This window comes from Hyla sarda, chromosome 7 (genome assembly GCF_029499605.1).
Source record: "Hyla sarda isolate aHylSar1 chromosome 7, aHylSar1.hap1, whole genome shotgun sequence".
Taxonomy (NCBI): Eukaryota; Metazoa; Chordata; class Amphibia; order Anura; family Hylidae; genus Hyla; species Hyla sarda.
Window position 1 is genome coordinate 216,423,177 of NC_079195.1, and position 23,149 is coordinate 216,446,325.

Genomic DNA, 23,149 nt, shown 5'->3' on the forward strand with positions numbered 1-23,149 from the left:
ACATCCAAGCATTCTGCTAGCGTTTCCTGCTGCTCTATTACATTGTCTTCCTACCTGACCATTCTTCTAGTTTTCCTAAATCCTTTTCCATTTGGCGGATCCCTCCAGGAACATCAACTCTGTTACATATCTTTGTGTTATGAGCAAAAAGACCAAGACCTTACCATCGAGACCTTTTGCGATATCACTAATGAAGATATTAAACAAAATTGATCCCAGTACAGATCCCTGAGGTCCCCACTGGTATCAAGTTTCCAAATAAACAGTTTTCATTATTTTATTAAACTTAATACGATAGCTCCAATAATCCTTTAGCGCCATCCTATGCATCCCTCGTTGTGAGAGATTTCACTGCGCTGCCGCAGATGTCCACAATGCATTTTTATCCCCATGTGAACATAGCCTAAAAAGACCAGGACACGTAAAAAGGAGTATGACTACAATATCAAGTCACACGCAAGGTTTGATGGTAACTCGAAACAATGGAGACACATTCTATAGATCTGTATACTGACAACTGTGTTACTTTTTTTTGAGAATTAAAAAAAAAAAGGTTATTAATTTAAAACTCTGCATACTCTGAGCTTAAAAGTCCAGTGGGTGGTGCTAATCAGCGATAACCACAAGGACCACCTACTGGACTCCTAAGTACAGAATTTAAGTAAATGAATGAAAGTTATAAAAGTGATACCGAACCTTTTCCTAAATACCTATATATCTGTTCAGCTCCTCCTACTCTATAACATTATGACCACATAGTTGACTACATTTTCAATAGGTTCATCTATAAGCTTTAAATAAAGGGGTTACCAAGGAGGAAAATTTAATACTCCACTTCCCTGTCATCTAGGAAGTATAACTTGCGAGATGTGGGCATGGGGGGCATTCCACATCGGGATCATCTCATGCGGGTATAACCACAATCACATGTGATTACCAATGGCTGCACAATGTTGCTCCAATATCGGCAACATTGTGCAGCTATTGGTCACCACATGTGGGCCCGTATGTTTTAGCCTGCCGAAATTGTTCGCAATAAGGCACCTGTTCCCCCCTGGGAGCTAGAAAAAGGTGCTACCATTCCTTCTTCTGGGTAACTCCTTTATGTAAAACCAGAACCCCTGGGACATATGTACCTGAGATTGAAAAAACTTCATATCACTGCTACAACAAACTGCAAAATAAAACTTCATTAAATGCGCTCTGTCAGAAACAAAAACTTTTTATATGTTGTACATCTTTGAAAAATATTAAAGGGGTTATCCAGGAAAAAACTTTTTTTATATATATATATCAACTGGCTCCAGAAAGTTAAACAGATTTGTAAATTACTTCTATTAAAACATCTTAATCCTTTCTGTACTTATGAGCTTCTGAAGTTAAGGTTGTTCTTTTCTGTCTAAGTGCTCTCTGATGACACGTGTCTCGGGAACCGCCCAGTTTAGAAGAGGTTTACTATGGGGATTTGCTTCTAAACTGGACGGTTCCCGAGACACGTGTCATCAGAGAGCACTTAGACAGAAAAGAACAACCTTAACTTCAGAAGTAAGTAATTTACAAATCTGTTTAACTTACTGGAGCCAGTTGATATATAAAAAAAAAAGTTTTTTCCTGGAATACCCCTTTAACCTCTCTAATATACTTCATTAAAAGAAATTCTCTATTTTTTATAGAAATCATGATAAAAGAAACCACTAGGGGTCCCCATACCATCCAGAACATAATCCTGTCTGGCAGAAGCATCTTTCTCCCAGCTGAAGCACAGGCAAGGACAAAGTCCAGAAAGTGAGGTCAGGACTAGCATTCCTCTGTGCTCACTCCTGTCCTATCAGACTGCAGCATGAAAACAGAGAGGAGGGGATTACAGAGCAGCCTGCAGTGATTGTATGAAGAGACCCAGCACAGCACAGTAGACTCAGGAAGTGAATGCGTGGTAAGTGAGGGCGGGCTCAGTGCTTGCTTTGGACACGCCCCTTTCTGGGCAGTGAGTCTCAGAATGAGTGAGCAGCAGAACTGAGAGATTTGTGAGCCAAATACAAGAACTAAACACATAAAAAGATATGTAAAGAATCTGCATGACCTAGTGAGTAACATATGGAAGCATTATTTTCTGTGATAGGACAGGTACGCTTTAAAGGGGTATTCCAGGCAAAAACTTTTTTTTTCTATATCAACTGGCTCCGGAAAGTTAAACAGATTTGTAAATTACTTCTATTAAAAAAAATCTTAATCCTTCCAATAGTTATTAGCTTCTGAAGTTTTCTGTCTAACTGCTCAATGATGATGTCACGTCCCGGGAGCCGTGCATGCTGGGAGAATATCCCCATAGGAGCTGGACAGCTGCATCAGAAAGCAGTTAGATAGAAAACAGCAACTCAACTTCAGAAGCTAATAACTATTGGAAGGATTAAGATTTTTTTTTATAGAAGTCATTTACAAATCTGTTTAACTTTCCGGAGCCAGTTGATATATATATATTAAAAAAAGTTTTGGCCTGGAATACCCCTTTAAATAAAAATAAATAAAAATAACTTCCTACCTGTCTTTTCCCGTCTCCTTCTTGAAGAGTTCATCAAACTGCAGCATCTTGTGTCGGGTTATTATGTGAACTTTTAATCGAGGTAGAATCTTGTTTATGAGCTGCAGATTGTTGTAGACTAATCCTTTGCCGTCTCTCCTCATGTAGCTGCTGGGTCCCCAGAAAACGAAGACGGCGCCTTGGCTCATGTTCAGGAGTTCGTTGCGGTTGCGGAGTATACGCTGTATACTGGAGTGTGCGATCACTCGCAGGCTGGTTTTGTTGCCAACGTCCTGTCCGTAGCCCCGAGTGGGCGCATCATTCATACGTATTACACACTCCGTCTGGTCAATCTTATTACCCAGTTTACTGCCGAGCAGGTGTCCCGAGCTGGTGACTAGCGCACAACTCTCGCAGCGCATTTTCAGGGGCTGTGAAGAGAAATGTTTGCAGCAGTGAAAACATATAGCGAGCCGTAAAAATCACAGAGTAAGCGCTCATATTTCAGAGCTGGGAAAACTGCGCTTTATATTCTCTTAAACAGACAAATGTCTCTGAAGGCCGTTTCGCCGATGGCGTTTGGAAAGAAGGTTAATACCCTGAAAATAACGCAAGGAATTGTTATAAATGTGACTGAATTATATTCTCTGGACAAACACTTCATAAGACTAAAGATTATTTATTTTCAACTGCACCAGAGATAATTAATTTGGTGGCAAACAACAGAGGGCGCTCATGTACACATTGAAATAAGAAGGGGGGGGGGGAGGGGAGGGCTGCTGCCAGACAGACCCCTTTACCTGGGACATTTTACAGAGTAAAAAATTCCAATGAATGGACTCTCATCAATGTCCCTATCCAGATTGGCACTGAGGTCCCTAGCCCAGTCCTCATGGCCCATTAACCAGTCCAGGATTTGGCCATTAGAGAGGGTTCTTGGCTGTGCTGCATGTAGTCTAGAGCAGAGGTCCCCAACCCAGTCCTCAAGGCCCACCAACAGTCTAGGACAGTGGTCTCCAACCTGTGGACCTCCAGATGTTGCAAAACTACAACTCCCAGCATGCCCGGACAGCCGTTGGCTGTCCGGGCATGCTGGGAGTTGTAGTTTTGCAACATCTGGAGGTCTGCAGGTTGAAGACCACTGGTCTAGGATTTAAATGATTCCCTGTTCTATGAGTAACTGGAAAAACCAATAATGTTGAGGGATCTTGAGGACTCGGTTAGGAACCACTGTTTTAGTGGGCATCGCACCTACCAGTTCAAATTTGACAAATTGCCTAAGAAAATCTTAAAGGGGTTATCAAGGAAAAAAAACTATATATATATATATATATATATATATATATATATATATATATATATATATATATATATATATAATCACCCAGCCAAGCCAGATAACCCTGCTCTGTACTGACGAGGGGCAAGTACCCCGAAACAGCTGTCTGCAGATGGGTTCTCTTTCCTTCTGGAGAGAGTTCTGGCTCCAGAAAGTTAAACAGATTTGTAAATTACTTCTATTACAAAATCTTAATCCTTTCAGTACTTATGAGCTGCTGAAGTTGAGTTATTCTTTTCTGTCTAAGTGCTCTCTGATGACACCAGTCTCGGGAACTGTCCAGAGTAGAAGCAAATCCCCATAGCAAACCTTTTCTACTCTGTGCAGTTCCCGAGACAGACAGAGGTGTCAGCAGAGAGCACTGTGGCTAGACAGAAAAGAACAACTCTACTTCAGCAGCTGATAATTATTAGAAGGATTAAGATTTTTTAATAGAAGTCATTTACAAATCGGTTTAACTTTCTGGAGCCAGTTGAGATATATATATATATATATATATATATATATATTGATAAGGTCCCAAATAAATTGTAGTACATTTCATAGTGTACTTATCGATATATGGGGAAAGGAAAAGCAGTGAATGTTATAGTGCCTCAGCTTGTGTGGGCGGAGCATCAGGGGGGGTATCTGATTGGTTGGGGAAGCACTCAACATCACAAAGGTCCGGACTATCATATAATGGAAATGGCGATGTCAATTGCTCGGCTTTGTTCCCCTAGATCCTAGGTCTCCAAACTGTGGACCTCGAGATGTTGCAACGTTACTCCTCCAAGCATGCTTGGAATTGTTGTATTGCGTAATCTGAAGGTCCGCAGTTTGGAGATCACTGCCCTAGAATCATAGGATAGAGGATAAGAAGCTGATCGGTGGATTCCAACCACTGGAATATCCACAGCTCCCACGATTGGGGACAAGATTATTTCAGGACTGAATAAGGCACATCGCGCATGCCCAGCCAGGCCTTCATTCATTTTCTATGGGGCCACCAAACATTGCCAAGCGCTGAACCCGTTCTTGGCAGTCGGAATCCCCAACAATCAGCTTGATAACCTCTATCCTATGAATACGGGATAACATCTTCAATGGGAATACCCCTAAAAAGCCATAATTGTTACAACACAAAATAAGGGGGTTCATAAAAAGAAATAGGATGGGCTGAGACTGTAACTTTTTAATTGTTGGTCCTCAGACTTTCCCTGCCTTAAAGCGGAGCTTGTGATAGCATAGCCCCGCCCCCTCATGCAGTCACACCCCGCCCCCTCAATGCAAGTCTATGGGAGGGGGCGTGACGCCCCTCCCATAGACTTGCATTGAGGGGGCGGGGAGTGATGTCATGAGGGGCGGAGCTATGACGTCATGAGCTCCTGGTGCTGGCTCCAGCGTTTGGAACAGTTTGTTCCAAACGTTGAGCAGCGGAGAAGCCCTTTAAGTCTCTGGGACGGGAAGTAGCTTTCTGACCGCTATCATTGTCAGCCATGCTGGCTCCCATAGACACAATGGGGTAGATTTACTATCGTTGTCTATTCTCCGCAGTACTTTAGACCAGAAAAGTCTCTGAGCATGTGTCTATTGTCGGTGCGATTTATCAAACGTCGCACAGCGTTTAGTAAATCTTGGGGATGGACATTATTGTCTATTCTACACAGCACTTTAGATGAGAAAAGTCTCATAAAAGTCTCAGAGCCTGAGACAAATAGATGAGAAAAGTCTCATAAAAGTCTCAGAGCCTGAGACAAATATATCAAAAGTCGCACGTAGTATAGTTAGTTATTCTTATAGTTTTTTTTTTATCCACACAGAAGGTATACTATAAAGCGAATACCTGTATGTCTTCTGTGAGGTGCCGGATGGTTCCACTTGGTTTCGTTATTAGGTTTTGATATGTGTACAGTAAATGTAACCTCTCCAAACCACATTTTTCTTAAAGTATTTCTCTATCTATTCTTTAATGTTTATACAGTGGTCTCTCAACATACGATGGTAATCCGTTCCAAATGGACCATCGTTTGTTGAAACCATCGTATAGGACAGTGGTCTACAACCTGCGGACCTCCAGATGTTGCAAAACTACAACACCCAGCATGCCCGGACAGCCGTCGACGTGGGGCGGTAGGGGGCGCGGAGCGGTGATAGGACTCAGGACCCCCGGACAGGCAGGGGGAGAGAAGCGGGTGGCAGCGGCGGTCTATGGCATCGCAAAAGCAGCTGCAGTTCATTGATTTAAAGCGCCCGCTTTAACCCCTTCCCGCAGAATGTCATATATAAATGCCGGGTGGTGCAGTGCGTTCGCGCATCCCGGCGTTTATAAATGACATTCAGTTAACCCGGCGATGCGCAGCATCGCACGGGTTAACTGGCAGAAGTCCCGCTGTTTCCAGCAGGGGACAACTTCTGCTTCACCCCCAGGACCATCCATTGATGGTCCTGGTCAGCGATCACTGTGATTGGTCCCTGTGGACCAATCACAGTGATCTGGGGTGAAAGTTCAGATCCCCCGCACTGCCCGCCCCTGGAAGTTGGGCAGAACGGGGGACGAAGGCTGCAGGGGCTCGCGGGGACCTGCGGCATTCGGGGGGAACACGTGGGGACCGGCGGACTTACCTGGAGCAGCGGCGGGACCGAGGAGCAGCGGCAGGACCGGCCACGTGGACGAGCAGCGACGGGTAAGTATGTAGTCCTCAGAGGCAGCAGTGAAGATCTTCACTGCTGCTTCTAGGAGTCTGAAAACTACAACTCCCAGCATGCCTAGACAGCCTTTGGCTGTCTGGGCATGCTGGGAGTTGTAGTTTTGCAACATCTGGAGGGCCCCAGTTTGGAGACCATTGTATAATGGTCTCCAATCTGTGCTCTTCCAGCTGTTGCAAAACTACAACTCCCAGCATGCACTGACTGTCCAGGCATGCTGGGAGTTTTAGTTCAGCAACATCTGGCCCTTCAGATGTTGCCGAACTACAACTCCCAGCATGACCTTCAGCTGTCTGGGCATGCTGGGAGTTGTAGTTTTGCCACAACTGGAGACACACTGGTTGGGAAACATTGTCTGTTTCTAACTCAGTGTTTCCTAGCCTGTGTGCCTCCAGCTGTTGCAAAACTATAACTCCCAACATGCACTAACTGACCATGCATGCTGGGAGTTGTAGTTTTGCAACATCTGGAGGGCCCCAGTTTGGAGACCATTGTATAAAGGTCTCCAATCTGTGCTCTTCCAGCTGTTGCAAAACTACAACTCCCAGCATGCACTGACTGTCCAGGCATGCTGGGAGTTTTAGTTCAGCAACATCTGGCCCTTCAGATGTTGCCGAACTACAACTCCCAGCATGACCTTCAGCTGTCTGGGCATGCTGGGAGTTGTAGTTTTGCCACAACTGGAGACACACTGGTTGGGAAACATTGTCTGTTTCTATCTCAGTGTTTCCTAGCCTGTGTGCCTCCAGCTGTTGCAAAACTATAACTCCCAACATGCACTAACTGACCATGCATGCTGGGAGTTGTAGTTTTGCAACATCTGGAGGGCCCCAGTTTGGAGACCATTGTATAATGGTCTCCAATCTGTGCTCTTCCAGCTGTTGCAAAACTACAACTCCCAGTATGCACTGACTGTCCAGGCATGCTGGGAGTTTTAGTTCAGCAACATCTGGCCCTTCAGATGTTGCCGAACTACAACTCCCAGCATGACCTTCAGCTGTCTGGGCATGCTGGGAGTTGTAGTTTTGCCACAACTGGAGACACACTGATTGGGAAACATTGTCTGTTTCTAACTCAGTGTTTCCTAGCCTGTGTGCCTCCAGCTGTTGCAAAACTATAACTCCCAACATGCACTAACTGACCATGCATGCTGGGAGTTGTAGTTTTGCAACATCTGGAGGGCCCCAGTTTGGAGACCATTGTATAATGGTCTCCAATCTGTGCTCTTCCAGCTGTTGCAAAACTACAACTCCCAGTATGCACTGACTGTCCAGGCATGCTGGGAGTTTTAGTTCAGCAACATCTGGCCCTTCAGATGTTGCCGAACTACAACTCCCAGCATGACCTTTAGCTGTCTGGGCATGCTGGGAGTTGTAGTTTTGCAACAACTGGAGACACACTGGTTGGGAAACATTGTCTGTTTCTAACTCAGTGTTTCCTAACCTGTGTGCCTCCAGCTGTTGCAAAACTATGACTCCCAGCATGCACTAACAGACCATGCATGCTGGGAGTTGTGATTTTGCAACAGCTGGTGCAAACCCCCCCCCCCCCCCACCACCCCCGTGAATGTACAGAGTACATTCACATGGGCGAGGCTTTTACAGTGGGTTTCTCGCATCTTGAGATGCAGCAAATTTTGCGCTGGGAAACTCGCTGTAATCCCCCGCCCATGTGACTGTACCCTAAAAACACTACACTACACTACACCTACACAAAATAAAATAAAAAGTTAAAAACACTACATATACACATACCCCTACACAGCCCCCCTCCCCCAATAAGAACGTCCGGTACACCACTGTTTCCAAAGCAGAGCCTCCAGCTGTTGAAAAACAACAACTCCCAGTATTGCCGGACAGCCGTTGACTGTCCAGGCATGCTGGGAGTTTTGCAACAGCTGGAGGCACCCTGTTTGGGAATCACTGGCGTAGAATACCCCTATGTTCACCCCTATGCAAAACCCTAATTTAGGCCTCAAATGCACATGGCGCTCTCACTTTGGAGCCCTGTCGTATTTCAGTGCAACAGTTTAGGGTCACATATGGGGTATCGCTGTACTCGGGAGAAATTGCGTTACAAGGTTTGGGGGGCTTTTTCTTCTTTAACCCTTCATGAAAAGGAAATGTTGGGGTCTACACCAGAATGTTAGTGTAAACATTTTTTATTTTTTACACTAACATGCTGATGTTGCCCTATACTTTACATTTTCACAAGAGGTAAAAGGGAAAAAAGCCCCCCAAAATTTGTAACGCAATTTCTCCCGACCACAGAGATACCCCATATGTGAGCGCAAAGGGCTCTGGGGGCGCACAACAAGGCCCAGAAGGGAGAGCGCACCATGTACATTTGAGGTGATTTGCACAGGGGTGGCTGATTGTTACAGCGGTTTTGACAAACGCAAAAAAAACAAAACCCCACATGTGACCCCATTTCGGAAACGACACCCCTCACGGAATGTTATGAGGGGTGCAGTGAGAATTTACCCCCCACAGGTGTCTGACGGATCTTTGGAACAGTGGTCCGTGAAAATGAAAACTTGTACAGCCCACTGTTCCAAAGATCTGTCAGACACCAGTGGGGGGCAAATGCTCACTGTACCCCTTGTTACGTTCCTCAAGGGGTCTAGTTTCCAAAATGGTATGCCATGTGTTTTTTTTTATTGCTGTTCTGGCACCATAGGGGCTTCCTAAATGTGACATGCCCCCCGAGCAAAATTTGCTCTCAAAAAGCCAAATATGACTCCTTCTCTTCTGAGCATTGTAGTTCGCCCATAGTGCACTTCAGGTCAACTTATGGGGTACCTCCATACTCAGAAGAGAAGGGGTTACAAATATTGGGGGGTATTTCCTGCTATTAACCCTTGGAAAAATGTGAAATTTGGGGGGAAACACACATTTTAGTGAAATTTTTTTTTTATTTTTTTTACATATGCAAAAGTCGTGAAACACCTGTGGGGTATTAAGGCTCACTTTATTCCTTGTTATGTTCCTCAAGGGGTCTAGTTTCCAAAATGGTATGCCATGTGAGGGTTTTTTGCTGTTCTGGCACCATAGGGGCTTCCTAAATGCAACATGCCCCCCAAAAACCATTTCAGAAAAACGTACTCTCCAAAATCCCATTATCGCTCTTTCCCTTCTGAGCCCTCTACTGCGCCCACCGAACACTTTACATAGACATATGAGGTATGTGCTTACTCGAGAGAAATCAGGCTACAAATATAAGTATACATTTTCTCCTTTTACCCCTTGTAAAAATTAAAAAATTGGGTCTACAAGAACATGCGAGTGTAAAAAATGAAGATTGTGAATTTTCTCCTTCACTTTGCTTCTATTCCTGTGAAACACCTAAAGGGTTAAAATGATGACTGAATGTCATTTTGAATACTTTGGGGGGTGCAGTTTTTATAATGGGGTCTTTTGTGGGGTATTTCTAATAAGAAGACCCTTCAAATCCACTTCAAACCTGAACTGGTCCCTGAAAAATAGTGAGTTTGAAAATTTTGTGAAAAATTGGAAAATTGCTGCTGAACTTTGAAGCCCTCTGGTGTCTTCCAAAAGTAAAAACTCGTCACTTTTATGATGCAGACATAAAGTAGACATATTGTATATGTGAATAAAATTTTTTTTTATTTGTAATATACATTTTCCTTACAAGCAGAGAGCTTCAAAGTTAGAAAAATGCAAAATTTTCAAATTTTTCATCAAATTTTAGGATTTTTCACAAGGAAAGGATGCAAGTTACCACAAAAATTTACCACTAAGTTAAAGTAGAATATGTCACGAAAAAACAATCTTGGAATCAGAATGATAACTAAAAGCATTCCAGAGTTATTAATGTTTAAAGTGACAGTGGTCAGATTTGCAAAAAACGCTCTGGTCCTTAAGGCCAAAATGGGCTTGGTCCTGAAGGGGTTAAATTATTGACCTGCAGCGGTGTCGCGGGGGGATAAATAGCCGATAACTTATACCGGAATATCGGTATAAGTTATCGGCTATCGGCCCTAACCTCCACCGATTATCGGTATTGGCCCTAAAAAAAAACAATATCAGTCGATCCCTAATGCGCATGGCATAAATTCATTTGCTTTCTTCGAATTAGCTTCAAAAGTGAAATTGGAGCACAAAAATATAGAAAACTAAAACAAACTTATCATAAGACATCTACAAAGATAACAAAAATTACCAAAAAAATTTAAATTAGGGATCATTACTTTAGAATTTTATATACAGTATTATTAGATTAGATTACCGTACCCTTCAGATTCAAGATCAAATTCATTTGTTGTCTTGTACGTCCCAAAAGTTGCGAAAAGGCTTCCTAATAACTATTTAGATTGGATTGACGCCAGGTCTGACATTTCTGTGTATTTTCCGTTGATGAGACTTTTTTGAGACTTTCCCATAAAAGTCGCAGTTGATAAATTCCTGACCCCGGCCTTTTATGCTCTATTGTAGATCACTATACTATTTCTGCGGAGAAGGGCTCTAAAGCAAAAGTCTCACAAATGTCTCAACTAAAACGACTTTCTGAGAGACAAATATAGACCATTAAAACAGGTCTAAACAGTTTGATAAATCTCCCCAATTTGTTTATCACCCAGTGAGCAGCGGTACCCAACCCAGTCCTCAAGGCTTCAATAATTCTTGCTCCCATCCTTCTCACTTGGATCGATGTTTTCTCCTCCACCATGTGTCAGATAGAGAAGGACCTTCACGCTAATGTTTACCAATCAAATATAACTTTATAAGTCCCTGGCTAATATTGTTTACTTACTTGGCTATGCAGCCCCATTCTCAGCAAGCTGTGAGGTCTTCACCACCACCACTCTGGTCTGCCTGGTGGACGTTCTCCGATGACATCCCCATACACTTAGAGCAGGACACTGTAGTCATGTGATCCCCAAACTGTCGACCCCCAGATGTTGAAAAACTGCCACTTACAGCATACTGTGAGTTTTGCAAAATCTGGAGGTCAGCAGTTTAGAGAGCACTGCTTTAGTATGGAGACCACTGCTGTAGTTTGGAGACCACTTCTTTAGTTTTGAGACAACTGCTATAGTTTGGAGACCATTGCTTTAGCTTGGAGACTATTGCTATAGTTTGGAGACCGCAGCTATAGTTTGGAGACAACTGATATAGTTTGGAGACAACTGCTGTAGTTTGGGGACCACTTCTTTAGTTTTGAGACCACTGCTATAGTTTGGAGACCATTGCTTTCGTTTGGAGACTATTGCTATAGTTTGGAGACAACTGTTATAGTTTGGAGACCACTGCTATAGTTTGGAGACCACTGCTGTAGTTTGGAGACCACTTCTTTAGTTTTGAGACCATTACTTTAGTTTGGAGACTATTGCTATAGTGTGGAGACTATTGCTATAGTTTGGAGACAGCAGCTATAGTTTGGAGACAACTGCTTTAGTTTAGAGACAACTGCTATAGTTTGGAGACCATTGTTTTAGTTTGGAGACCATTGCTTTAGTTTGGAGACCATTGCTTTAGTTTGGAGACGATTGCTATACTTTGGAGACCGCAGCTATAGTTTAGAGACCACTTCTTTAGTTTTGAGACAACTGCTATAGTTTGGAGACCATTGCTTTAGTTTGGAGACTATTGCTATAGTTTGGAGACCGCAGCTATAGTTTGGAGACAACTGATATAGTTTGGAGACAACTGCTGTAGTTTGGGGACCACTTCTTTAGTTTTGAGACCACTGCTATAGTTTGGAGACCATTGCTTTAGTTTGGAGACTATTGCTATAGTTTGGAGACAACTGCTATAGTTTGGAGACCACTGCTATAGTTTGGAGACCACTGCTGTAGTTTGGAGACCACTTCTTTAGTTTTGAGACCATTACTTTAGTTTGGAGACTATTGCTATAGTGTGGAGACTATTGCTATAGTTTGGAGACAGCAGCTATAGTTTGGAGACAACTGATATAGTTTGAAGACCATTGCTTTAGTTTGGAGACCATTGCTTTAGTTTGGAGACCACTGCTATACTTTAGAGACCACTGCTATAGTTTGGAGACCACTGCTATGGTTTGGAGACCATTGCTGTAGTTTGGAGACCGCTTCTTCTTTAGTTTTGAGACCACTGCTATAGTTTGGAGACCATTGCTTTAGTTTGGAGACCATTGCTATAGTTTGGAGACCGCAGCTATAGTTTGGAGACCACAGCTATAGTTTGGAGACCACAGCTATAGTTTATAGACCACAGCTATAGTTTGGAGACAACTGTTACAGTTTGGACACCACTGCTGTAGTTTGGAGTCCACTGCTATAGTTTGGAGACCGCAGCTATAGTTTGGAGACCACAGCTATAGTTTGGAGACCACAGCTATAGTTTATAGACCACAGCTATAGTTTGGAGACAACTGTTACAGTTTGGACACCACTGCTGTAGTTTGGAGTCCACTGCTATAGTTTGGAGACCACTGCTACAGTTTGGACACCACTGCTGTAGTTTGGAGTCCATTGCTGTAGTTGAAGACCACCGTTGTGGTCTTAAAAGTTACATGCAACAGCAGCAGAGGTTTGCTACAGTGTCTTATTTGGGATGTCACCTGGGCACCTCCACTGGGCTGCAGCGGTGTTGGAGTGGGAGCGAGCGGAGGGTGAGTATTAACCACATCAATCTAAGATATACGAACATACTCTAACCTGCCTGTCTGAGAAGAACATTAGAAGGTAATAGAGTCTTAAAATGTCCAACAATTTGTTATTCCAGTTTTGGTAACAATAGACATGTTTTTTGAAAATAAAGAAACAAGAAAAATTTGCGCTCAGAGATCCAGTGGATATCGAATCTCTGAGCGCCACTGTTTCTTGTTTCTACATTTACCTATTTTTAGTACCTAGGGTATAGGGGACGGATCAGCTAGCCTGATCCAGAGGTGGCCTTGGTTTAGTGAGCTTCTTTTACTCTACCTCCACTCTATTTAATCTACTAAAAAAAAAAAACTAGTTTAAAAATGACAGCATTATGACAATAGGCCCCTAGAGATTATTATAAGAATCCCTCTTCGCTAGTCCTACTCCATCAATCATCCGCGTATATCTCTATACTTGATAGAAAGCACAGACGAATCAACCAGTGTTTGCTGACACGTTGTCACCAATTCTCCGATGAATTCTTAATTCTCCGCTGAATCAGAAGCCAAAAATAATCAGCATTTAAGAAAAAAACGCCAAGAAGCCCCATAAATCTATAGAGAGCTCAATTATACCCAACGTCTAAGCTCTCACAAAAATGTCACTTTCAAGTTGTTTCAACCGTCTTTAAGAATATTCTGCAATTAAAACCTTTTCTTTACTTCTGCCGGAGCCGCCACAATCAGCATCTTACACAGACTCACAATTTCCATTTGCAAAAAAAGGAGACACTTGACATCTCCGCTAATGAACAGACTCGTACTACATGGAGAGACGCTAATTTTTATTTGTTGTCGAGTCACACGACAAGTCAAGGAGATGCGACACTTCAAAGCAAAAAAACTGTATTTCAACATAAAATGGCTTGAACTTCTATGTGGATTCTCCCAATCAACTTCCCCATTCACTTATGTAAGCTGCGATCAGTATGATCCTTGTGATCTCTGGCTGTGTGACCTGTGCCATGGCCATTCAAGACACCAGTAGCCTTCCAGAGGTTACTTATATTCAGAGATGAGCAAACCATACCTGTAGAACCTAAGTTTGGTCAGGACTTTGCTAAAAGTTTGGTTCAGCTAGAACTCAAACTTTTGAAAGAACCTGCTAAAATAGCAGCATCCACATAGCAGAAAGGAGAAGGAGGAAAGATCATATGACCTCAGGGAATCCCATAATGCCTTTAAAAGAGCTATCCCTGCCAATCAGGAGGCAGTTTAATGGTGACATCAAAGCCACTATAAAAACCTATGCACAGAGCTTCAGCAGCCATTTTAGGCATAGCAGGTGTTAGGTGAAGATCTCTTTGAGGGACAGGGAGCAATGAACAACACAGATAGGAGTAGGAGCCACATATATTTCAATTGTAGAAAAGCAGCAGAGAGTTTTCTGCATCTGTTCTATTAGTGCAAAATCTCTTGGTGAAGTACAGGTTTGGACATAACTAGTTGCTCATCTCTATTCCTAATCCTAAAGCTAGCCCTCTATTACCAGGTATGTAGTAACAGGGGGTGCAGTTTTGCCATACAAGAGGCTGGGAAGGATGGGTGGCAACCCCAGTTGCATCTGTAATACCGAAACCCAATCTGAAGGCAATTTTCAACAGCACGACATGAAAATAATGCAAAGATGTACTGCAGTAAATATAGAGCTCAGCTACGGGCATCTGACTGAGGTATATGTTTCCTTGCACCTATATATCAATCTCAGGTCCACTTCAATAGTAACAACTCCAGACAAGCGGGCACTTTCGGTAATTGACTTTCCATTGTCCCGTCATTTCCAGCTTTGTTGTCTATCCTAATTTCCGGCTGAGTCAGCACCTTCCTAATAATCTGCCGCACTGTTCGGGGGAATCGATCGAGCGCTCGTGCGATTCCGGCAGCAGTGGCCATTGTATCTCATTCTCCTTTACAATAGTGTTGATCGTAGGGTAACAACCTTCCCTTCCACAGCCCCTACAATAGATGTATGACAGGCCTGTAAACCGTAAGCACCTATAAACCTCAGATTTACTGAGCCAGTTCTGTTCTGCTCCCAGTAAAAGTGTCCGCTGAGAAAGATCAGTATCAATCACGGCCTTACTGGAGTGGGAGCTTGGATACAAAGATAACCCAAAGCTATCAACCAGAGTAATGGTCAAACCAACAGAAGCAATCAGCAAAGAGAAACGCGCCAGCGCAAGGTGAAATGTGCGGATAATGTGAACACATACATCATTATGATCGATTCTGAGGGTCCAATGGAGGGGTGCATGAACAGCAACGCTTGGGTTAAGTGCAACCTGGTTTATCGGATGTAGAAAAGGAAGAGATGGACCTATAGCCTGAACCTCTCATTGTTCATCAAGTCTCCTGCAAAAGAGCAATAAAGCCGAATGGTGAATGCCCTGATCTCTGCTCCTCTGTCACTGCTGGCCACGCTGAAGAGAAGATCTAATTTCAAGCTTTTATTGGGCTAAATGTTTGCAATGGTTTCAATCCAATATAGCTTCCCTCTGAGGAAATGGCCAAATCGATAAATACTGAACTTTATTTCACTTTTGCACCTTTTTAAAGTGTCTTCAAGCAGCGGAGGCCGCCATTTATCTGTGGACTGAAGCTGCAGACAAAAGAATCGGCTTTACTTAGAACCTGTGATGTCATTATAATGCTGGTCAATGTTTATGTCAGCTTTAGGCTATGTTCACAAGGTGAAAATTCTGCTATTCTGCGAAAATTCCACAAAGCAAAGAAGACTGCGTTTTTTTCTCAGTTTTGTTGAATTTGAGTGGAATTCTGGCTGAATTTCTGTGCACTCAAAACACAGAATTCCGCCAAAAGTCAAAGCCCAGTTGAATGGGATTCCGCCATGGAATTCCTCAAAATTAAAGACAGCTCTTTTGCGGAATTCTGGATTTCTGTTGCGGAATCCCATTGAGCATAATGTGAAGTAAATTTCGGCAGAATTTCCATTAAAATTATTCTGCAGAAATTCCACCATGTGAACATGGCTTTAAGGGGTATTTCTATCACATAATGGTATATCGCAAGGATTTGTCATAATTTTGCGCAGCCTTTGGGACCCTTGCCAATCCCAAGAACATTGGACAGAAGCTTCTTGGTACTATGTTTTAGCAGGGTGGTGTTAGATCTTTGGTGTTGTATCCTTACTATGTGCTCATTTCTATCGTAAATGTTCGCAAATCCCCAGGCTATGTAGGACACACCTTTTTAGGGAAAAAAAGTCACACATTTTTGTACAAAACAAGCATGCTCCAATGTATTTTTATGCCACAAAAACAGCAGCAAACCAAGTTCAAACAAGTACACGATAAAGCATGAGGAGCTCGGTAAAGATAGAAAAACAGCATAAGACACCCATGATAGACATTGGCACAGTTCAAATGCCAGGCTTTTCCTACAGTTTATTGTACAGAAACAAAATAGAGCCATAGTCACATTGGCACAAAACAAAACCTGCTTGTCCAGCAATAACTAAACATTTTTAAGTGGTACTCTGCCCCTAGATATCTTATCCCCTTTCCAAAGAATAAGAATATGATGCCTGATTGAGGGGTCCGGCCACTGGGACCCCCTGCGATCTCTGGGCCAGCACCACGGCGTTCTGAACACAGAAGCTTGGGGCTTCAGTATTCACGATGTCACGCCATGCCCCCTTTATTCATGTCTATGGGGGGGGGGGGGGGGGGTGACGGCTAGTACATAGATGGTACAAATCTGGTGTGGCCCAGTAAAGAAAAGCCCGATCCTGCCTAGTGATAGTGATCTCTGACCACCACTCCTGTCACTCTCTCATTCTACAAAAAAAAACAAATAATCACTTTAAAAGAAAAATCCACCTTAACCAGTAGACAACGAGGGGCGTACATGTACACCCTTGCCCTCTGGAACTTAACACACAAAATCCTGGAGCTTGAAATGACTATGAAGTGAATAAATGTGCTGTGCTTGTGTCATATGCAGTGAGTGTCGGCTACTATCAGATGCTGTGATCTAAAGGCATAAATGACTATTGCCGGTTAGCTCATGGGGCTCATCGGACCCCCGTGACCTGACCATAGGTGTCCGATAAGCTAAAATGTTCTCTTATCTGCTTCTGGCTGCCGCATCAATGCAGAGCCTGGCTGTATTAGCAGAGTGCCAATCTCACAGTTCATTTGTTGGGTGTTATGGGCTAAAATGCCACCGAAAACAGAATATTAGCTGTTCAAAAAGTAATATGCTCTACAGGAATCGAAAGATATGCAAAGGAGCTCCTACACCACCTTTTAAGGTGGCGTGAATGCTGCTTTGCATATTCTTCCTTTCCAGAATTTCTAGTGGCATATAAGTCTCCACATGTCTTTATGAAACTCCCAGTCACGAAGGACACTCATTGTCTACCCAAAGCCACCTTCTAAGGTGGGGTGAAACCTGCTTTGCAAGTTCTTCCCAGAATTCCTAGTGGAAAATCAATGGCCTGTAAGTCTCTACACATTTTTATGACACTCTCCTTAAGGAAAAACATTACCTCTTAAAGGGGTACTCCGCCCCTAGACATTGTATCCCCTATCCCCTAAGGATAAGGGATAAGATGTCTGATCGCGGGGGTCCCGCTGATAGGGACCCCCGTGATCTCGGCTGCGGCACCCCAGACATCCAGTGCACGGAGTGAATGACTGGTGATGCGGGGCAAGGCTCGTGATGTCACGGCCACAACCCCTAAATGCAAGTCTATGGGAGGGGGCGTGATGCCTGTCACGCCCCCTCCCATAGACTTGCATTGAGGGGGTGTGGCCGTGACATCACAAGCCTCTGGTGCTGCACCCGGCGCTCTAAACAAATGCCGGGTGCAGCAGTAGGATCGCGGGGGTCCCCAGCTGCGGGACCCCCGCGATCAGACATATCATCCCCTATGATAAGATGCCTAGGGGCAGAGTACCCCTTTAAGTCCTTCCGGGATCAGTCATGAAGGACACTCATCGTCTACCCACAGCCTCTTGATTGGTAGGGGGCAAACCCCTGGGATTTCCAGTAATGACGACAATGAGTGTCCTGTCTCCTCCCTGGACAACATTTGGACATGGCATGAAATGGCAAACATTCCCTTTAAGAAATGATGAATGCCCTTAATTACGATATTGATCCTTTCATAGACAGAATATATCTATGTTTCGTTCCACAGCAGCTTGTACAACCAAATCTCGTAAAGCGACAGACAGAGAGGCGATCACCTCCAGGGCTTACAGGGGTCCTAAATTATTTGCAGAAAGGGAAAGTGTCCCGGGAATTTACCATGTAGCGGCAGCAATCACCAGACAAATAGCCGAACATGTTCCTTGGATTGAGAACAAAACTCCAACAAATAATGGACTGGCATCTAATCACACATCGCTGTATTGATCGCTCTGCAGAGTGCTCGGAGCAGGACGGTGCCCACAATGTGGCTGGCACCCGTCCTAACCTACGCTTTTTTGTCTCCGCTGAAGTGGGATAGCAAATTGCAAGTGAAATGAAATCAATCTGAATCGACTTTCCTTTGTTTCCTTCCGAGTTGACCGTCATGGACTTAATTGAATAATGAGGCAAATGGCGCAAATAAAAATGTCATTCTGAACGGGCCAAAGTGATCATATGTTATTTACAATCTAACATCTAACTTGGTCCAAGTGCATCTGTGCCGGAAAAGAGATCTAAAGACTACGGGGGAGATTTATCAAAACCTGTCCAGAGGAAAAGTTGCCCAGTTGCCCATAGCAACCAATCAGATCGCTTCTTTCACTTTGCTGAGGCCTTGTTAAAAATGAAAGCAGCGATCTGATTGGTTGCTATGGGCAACTGGGCAACTTTTCCTCTGGACAGGTTTTGATAAATCTCCCCCAAAGGGGGAGATTTATCAAAACCTGTCCAGAGGAAAAGTTGCCCAGTTGCCCATAGCAACCAATCAGATCGCTTCTTTCATCTTTTTAAAAGGCCTCTGAAAAAGGAAAGAAGAGATCTGATTGGTTGCTTTGGGAAACTAGGCAACTTTCCTTTGGGCAGGTTTTGATAAATCTGCCCCTATGTCTAAAGTCTACCTACAGAACCATTCTACATTCTATTTGTTCCAGGGCACTACGACTTTTTACATAGAAAAAAAATGGTTACAGACTACAAACAAACCCTATTTAGACTAAAGGTATGTTCACACTACGGAATTTGCGAGTTGAGAAATCCCGCTTGGAAATTCCGCTGCAGCAGCTTCCCATTGTTTTCAATGGGATTCTGCTGCATCGTGCACACTACTGAATTTCCATGGCTGGATTATAAAAATTCTGTACTCTGCTCAAAGAATGGTCCTGTTCATTCCTTCCGTGGAATCCACTCGGCTATGCATTGTCACCTAAGGAGTTGCCACATGTCTAAGCGGTCCTAGCGCCAACTGATTCTGTAGACACCCACAGCCGATTTTACACCGGACAGAGATTCCAAAGTGTGAATGTACCCTCATGTTTTCATTCTTTTCCCAACTTATCATTAACCTACAAAATGTAGGAAAGTGGGAACATTGGGAAAAAGTACGACTACAGAGATTTGTAGTCTGTTACCATGGAAACCCCTAATTATTAATATGAGCTGTATAGAAGCTGTAGACAAAATATGGTAGGATATTTTTAATGATGACAATGTAGACAGATGATATGATTATAGGCCAGGACTATCCATGAATCCATAGAAAACATTTACTATGGAATCAGTGACAGGTATCCCTGCGGATTTCGGTCATTTTCCTTACTATACGGCCATAAATACGGACACAGATTAGCCCCATTCAATGTGACTTATCTGCATCCCGAATCTGACAAAATGTACAGCGTTCCTGCTGTTAACCCTCTAAGAAACAACGTGCTTGGTCCGCTGAAGGATCACGATCCGGCACAATGTATTCCTGGTAAAATGTTTTCTTCCTGATTTGATCTTTTTAAGGGCAAACACATCCATAAACATTAAACACACATCGGTCTGACGCGTTTTGGCTTGACCTTTACTCATAGACAATAAGGCAAAAAGCGAAATGCATCAGACCTCTGCGTGTTTAATGTCTGTGACATTTGGCAACAGGAACATACAGTGTCGGATCATTTGTGTTTCCCATTCACACGTCCTAATCTCGGCTGCGGGCTCGGACCGCTTTGACATGCGCCATCCCCATAGACACCATCCCCATAGACGCCATCCCCATAGACGCCATCCCCATAGACGCCATCCCCATAGACGCCATCCCCATAGACGCCACCCCCATAGACGCCACCCCCATAGACGCCACCCCCATAGACGCCACCCCCATAGACGCCATCCCCATAGACGGCATCCCCATAGACGCCATCCCCATAGACGCCACCCCCATAGACGCCATCCCCATAGACGCCACCCCCATAGACGCCACCCCCATAGACGCCATCCCCATAGACGCCATCCCCATAGACGGCAATGCATTTCCGAGCGGAGTCTGGAATTTCCGCGACGGTATTCTCTGCTGCAGAAAATTTGCAGTGTGAACGGTGCAGCAGAATCCTATGGAAAATATCTGCTCGGGAATTACGTAGTGTGAATGGGCCTTCCATGCTTAACATTTTTTTTCTAATTTATGGTGGAAAGATTTGTGATATAATGCGAATTACGGTGTGTATTCCCATTGAACAAAATGGGATGTAAACTCTACATGGAATACGTGTTATAATACTGTACATTTTGGTAGATTTAAAGGGGTTCTCCGGTGCTTAGACATCTTATCCCCTATCCAAAGGATAGGGGATAAGATGCCTGATGGCGGGAGTCCTGCCACTGGGGACCCCTGTGATCTTGCATGCGGCACCCCGTTTGTAGCAGTCCCCGGAGCGTGTTCGCTCCGGGACTGTATATCGGTGACCACAGGGCGGTGGCGTGTGATGTCACGCTCCGCCCCTCAATGCAAGCCTACGGGAGGGGGCGTGACCGCTATCACGCCCCCTCCCGTAGGCTTGCATTGAGGGGCGGAGCGTGACATCACACGGGGGCGGAGGCGTGACGTCACACGCCGTCGGCCCTGTGGTTGCCGGTAATCAAACCCGGAGCGAACATGCTCCGGGGACTAATTACAAACGGGATGCCGTGTGCAAGATCACGGGGGTCCCCAGCGGCGAGACTCCCGCGATCAGGCATCTTATCGCCATATTGCCGCTCCAAGCAGGCACATCTAAAGGCAACATACAGCGGTCCTTCAGCGGCGGATCTGCAGCGTAAAATACGCTGTAAATCCTCTCATCAGAACCCTAAGACCTATCTAGCAAACAGAGGTGTAGCTTGTAGCTTCTGGGCCCCGATGCAAAATCTGCAACAGGGCCCCATATGCCAATTATAATACTGGCCTCTTATGGCGCAGATGTGCTTTGGGGCCCCTTTATGCACCAGGGCCCCGATGTGACTGCTACCTCTATAGCTACGCCCCTACGCCCCGAATATTAGTCTGGGACCTGTCCTGCTGGAACTCTTTCTCCATGTTCCCCATTGTTGTAGGACCCTACTCCGGGCAATCCGTGCTGGACTTGGTACCAACATAGGGGTGAGCTGGTTTGTTTGGACTTGTGAGCATTTGGTTTGTATATATTTCGATAAATGTTAGATACAGGGATGGTTAGGAAGAACATTTTAGTACAGTGGTCTCAAACTGTGGCCCTCCAGTGGTGGCAAAACTTCAACTCCCAGCATGCCCGGACAGCCGTTGGCTGTCCGGGCATGCTGGGAGTTGAAGTTTTGCAACATCTGGAGGCCCACAGTTTGAGACCACTGTTTTAGTATATCTTTTGTGCGCAGACTAAAACCAAAAAAAAAAGCCTAAAATGTCCTTTTTAATAGATAAATGAGCAAGTGTGCGGCTCGGGAGCGACGCGCCGGCTACGTACATCAGACAGATACTCCACTGGTAATTTAACAATCCATCTGGCGCCAAACTGCATGTGTCACGAGTGGTAACTACGACTGTGTGATGTGAATGTGGATGGGGCAGTAACCATGTTATTCCACAGAACGCCAAAGGGGATTATTAAGCAGGCTGCTATCTCAACACGGCGACTCTCTTGAAACAAAGCCGGGTTGTCATGGCAACCTGGTCTGCGGAATACTAAATGAAGAGAAAAATATGAATTTATCAGCCGTAGTTGTAAAGTCCTTTAATTAGTTCTAGATATTCATTATGCTTTAAAAAAAGAAAAAAAGGCTTGCCGGCAGTATGTCACCCCGCCATCTTACCGCGTCACACTCTCCGCACTCGTCCGACTTGTCTCAATCAGACACTTCCATTAATTACCTGTTATCGGTATCTGGCGGATACGTCTTCTCCTTCACGTCAGAGCAGATGTGTAAGTTCGATAATAGAAAATAATTTACCGGTTTTAAAAAGAGTTTTAGACGCCAACAGGGTATCTCAGCTGCCCCAATCTGTACCTCGGCCACAGGGGCCAGCAGAGTGTCTTAAAGGGGTATTCCAGGATTTTTTTTATATTTTTTTTATTTGACTGAGCTACAGGGGCTGTAAAGTTAGTGTAGTTGATAATATAGTGTCTGTACCTGTGTGTGATGGTGGTCTCGCAATTCTTATGTGATCTTTGCCTAGATGTTTATTTTTAACAGCGTACAAAATTAAAGGGGTTATCCAAGAAAAAACTTATATATATATATATATATATATATATCTCAACTGGCTCCAGAAAGTTAAACAGATTTGTAAATTGCTATTAAAAAAATCTTTATCCTTTCAGTACTTGAAGTTGAGTTGTTGAGTTGAGTTGTTCTTTTCTGTCTAAGTGCTCTCTGATGACACCTGTCTCGGGAACTGTCGAGAGTAGAAGCAAATCCCCATAGCAAACCTCTTCTACTCAGTGCAGTTCCTGAGACAAGCAGAGATGTCAACAGAGAGCACTGTTGCCAGACAGAAAAGAACAACTCAACTTCAGCAGCTG

General features: G+C 44.1%; 1 protein-coding gene across 1 annotated transcript in view; it reads right to left on the minus strand.

The window, feature by feature from the left end:
• ST6GALNAC5 (ST6 N-acetylgalactosaminide alpha-2,6-sialyltransferase 5) overlaps positions 1-23,149 on the minus strand; it is a 151,934-nt gene that overhangs the window by 26,056 nt on the left and 102,729 nt on the right. The window contains exon 3 of the mRNA XM_056532661.1: positions 2,540-2,949. Coding sequence (XP_056388636.1) covers positions 2,540-2,949 — 410 coding nt within the window. The remainder of the gene's footprint in view (positions 1-2,539; positions 2,950-23,149) is intronic.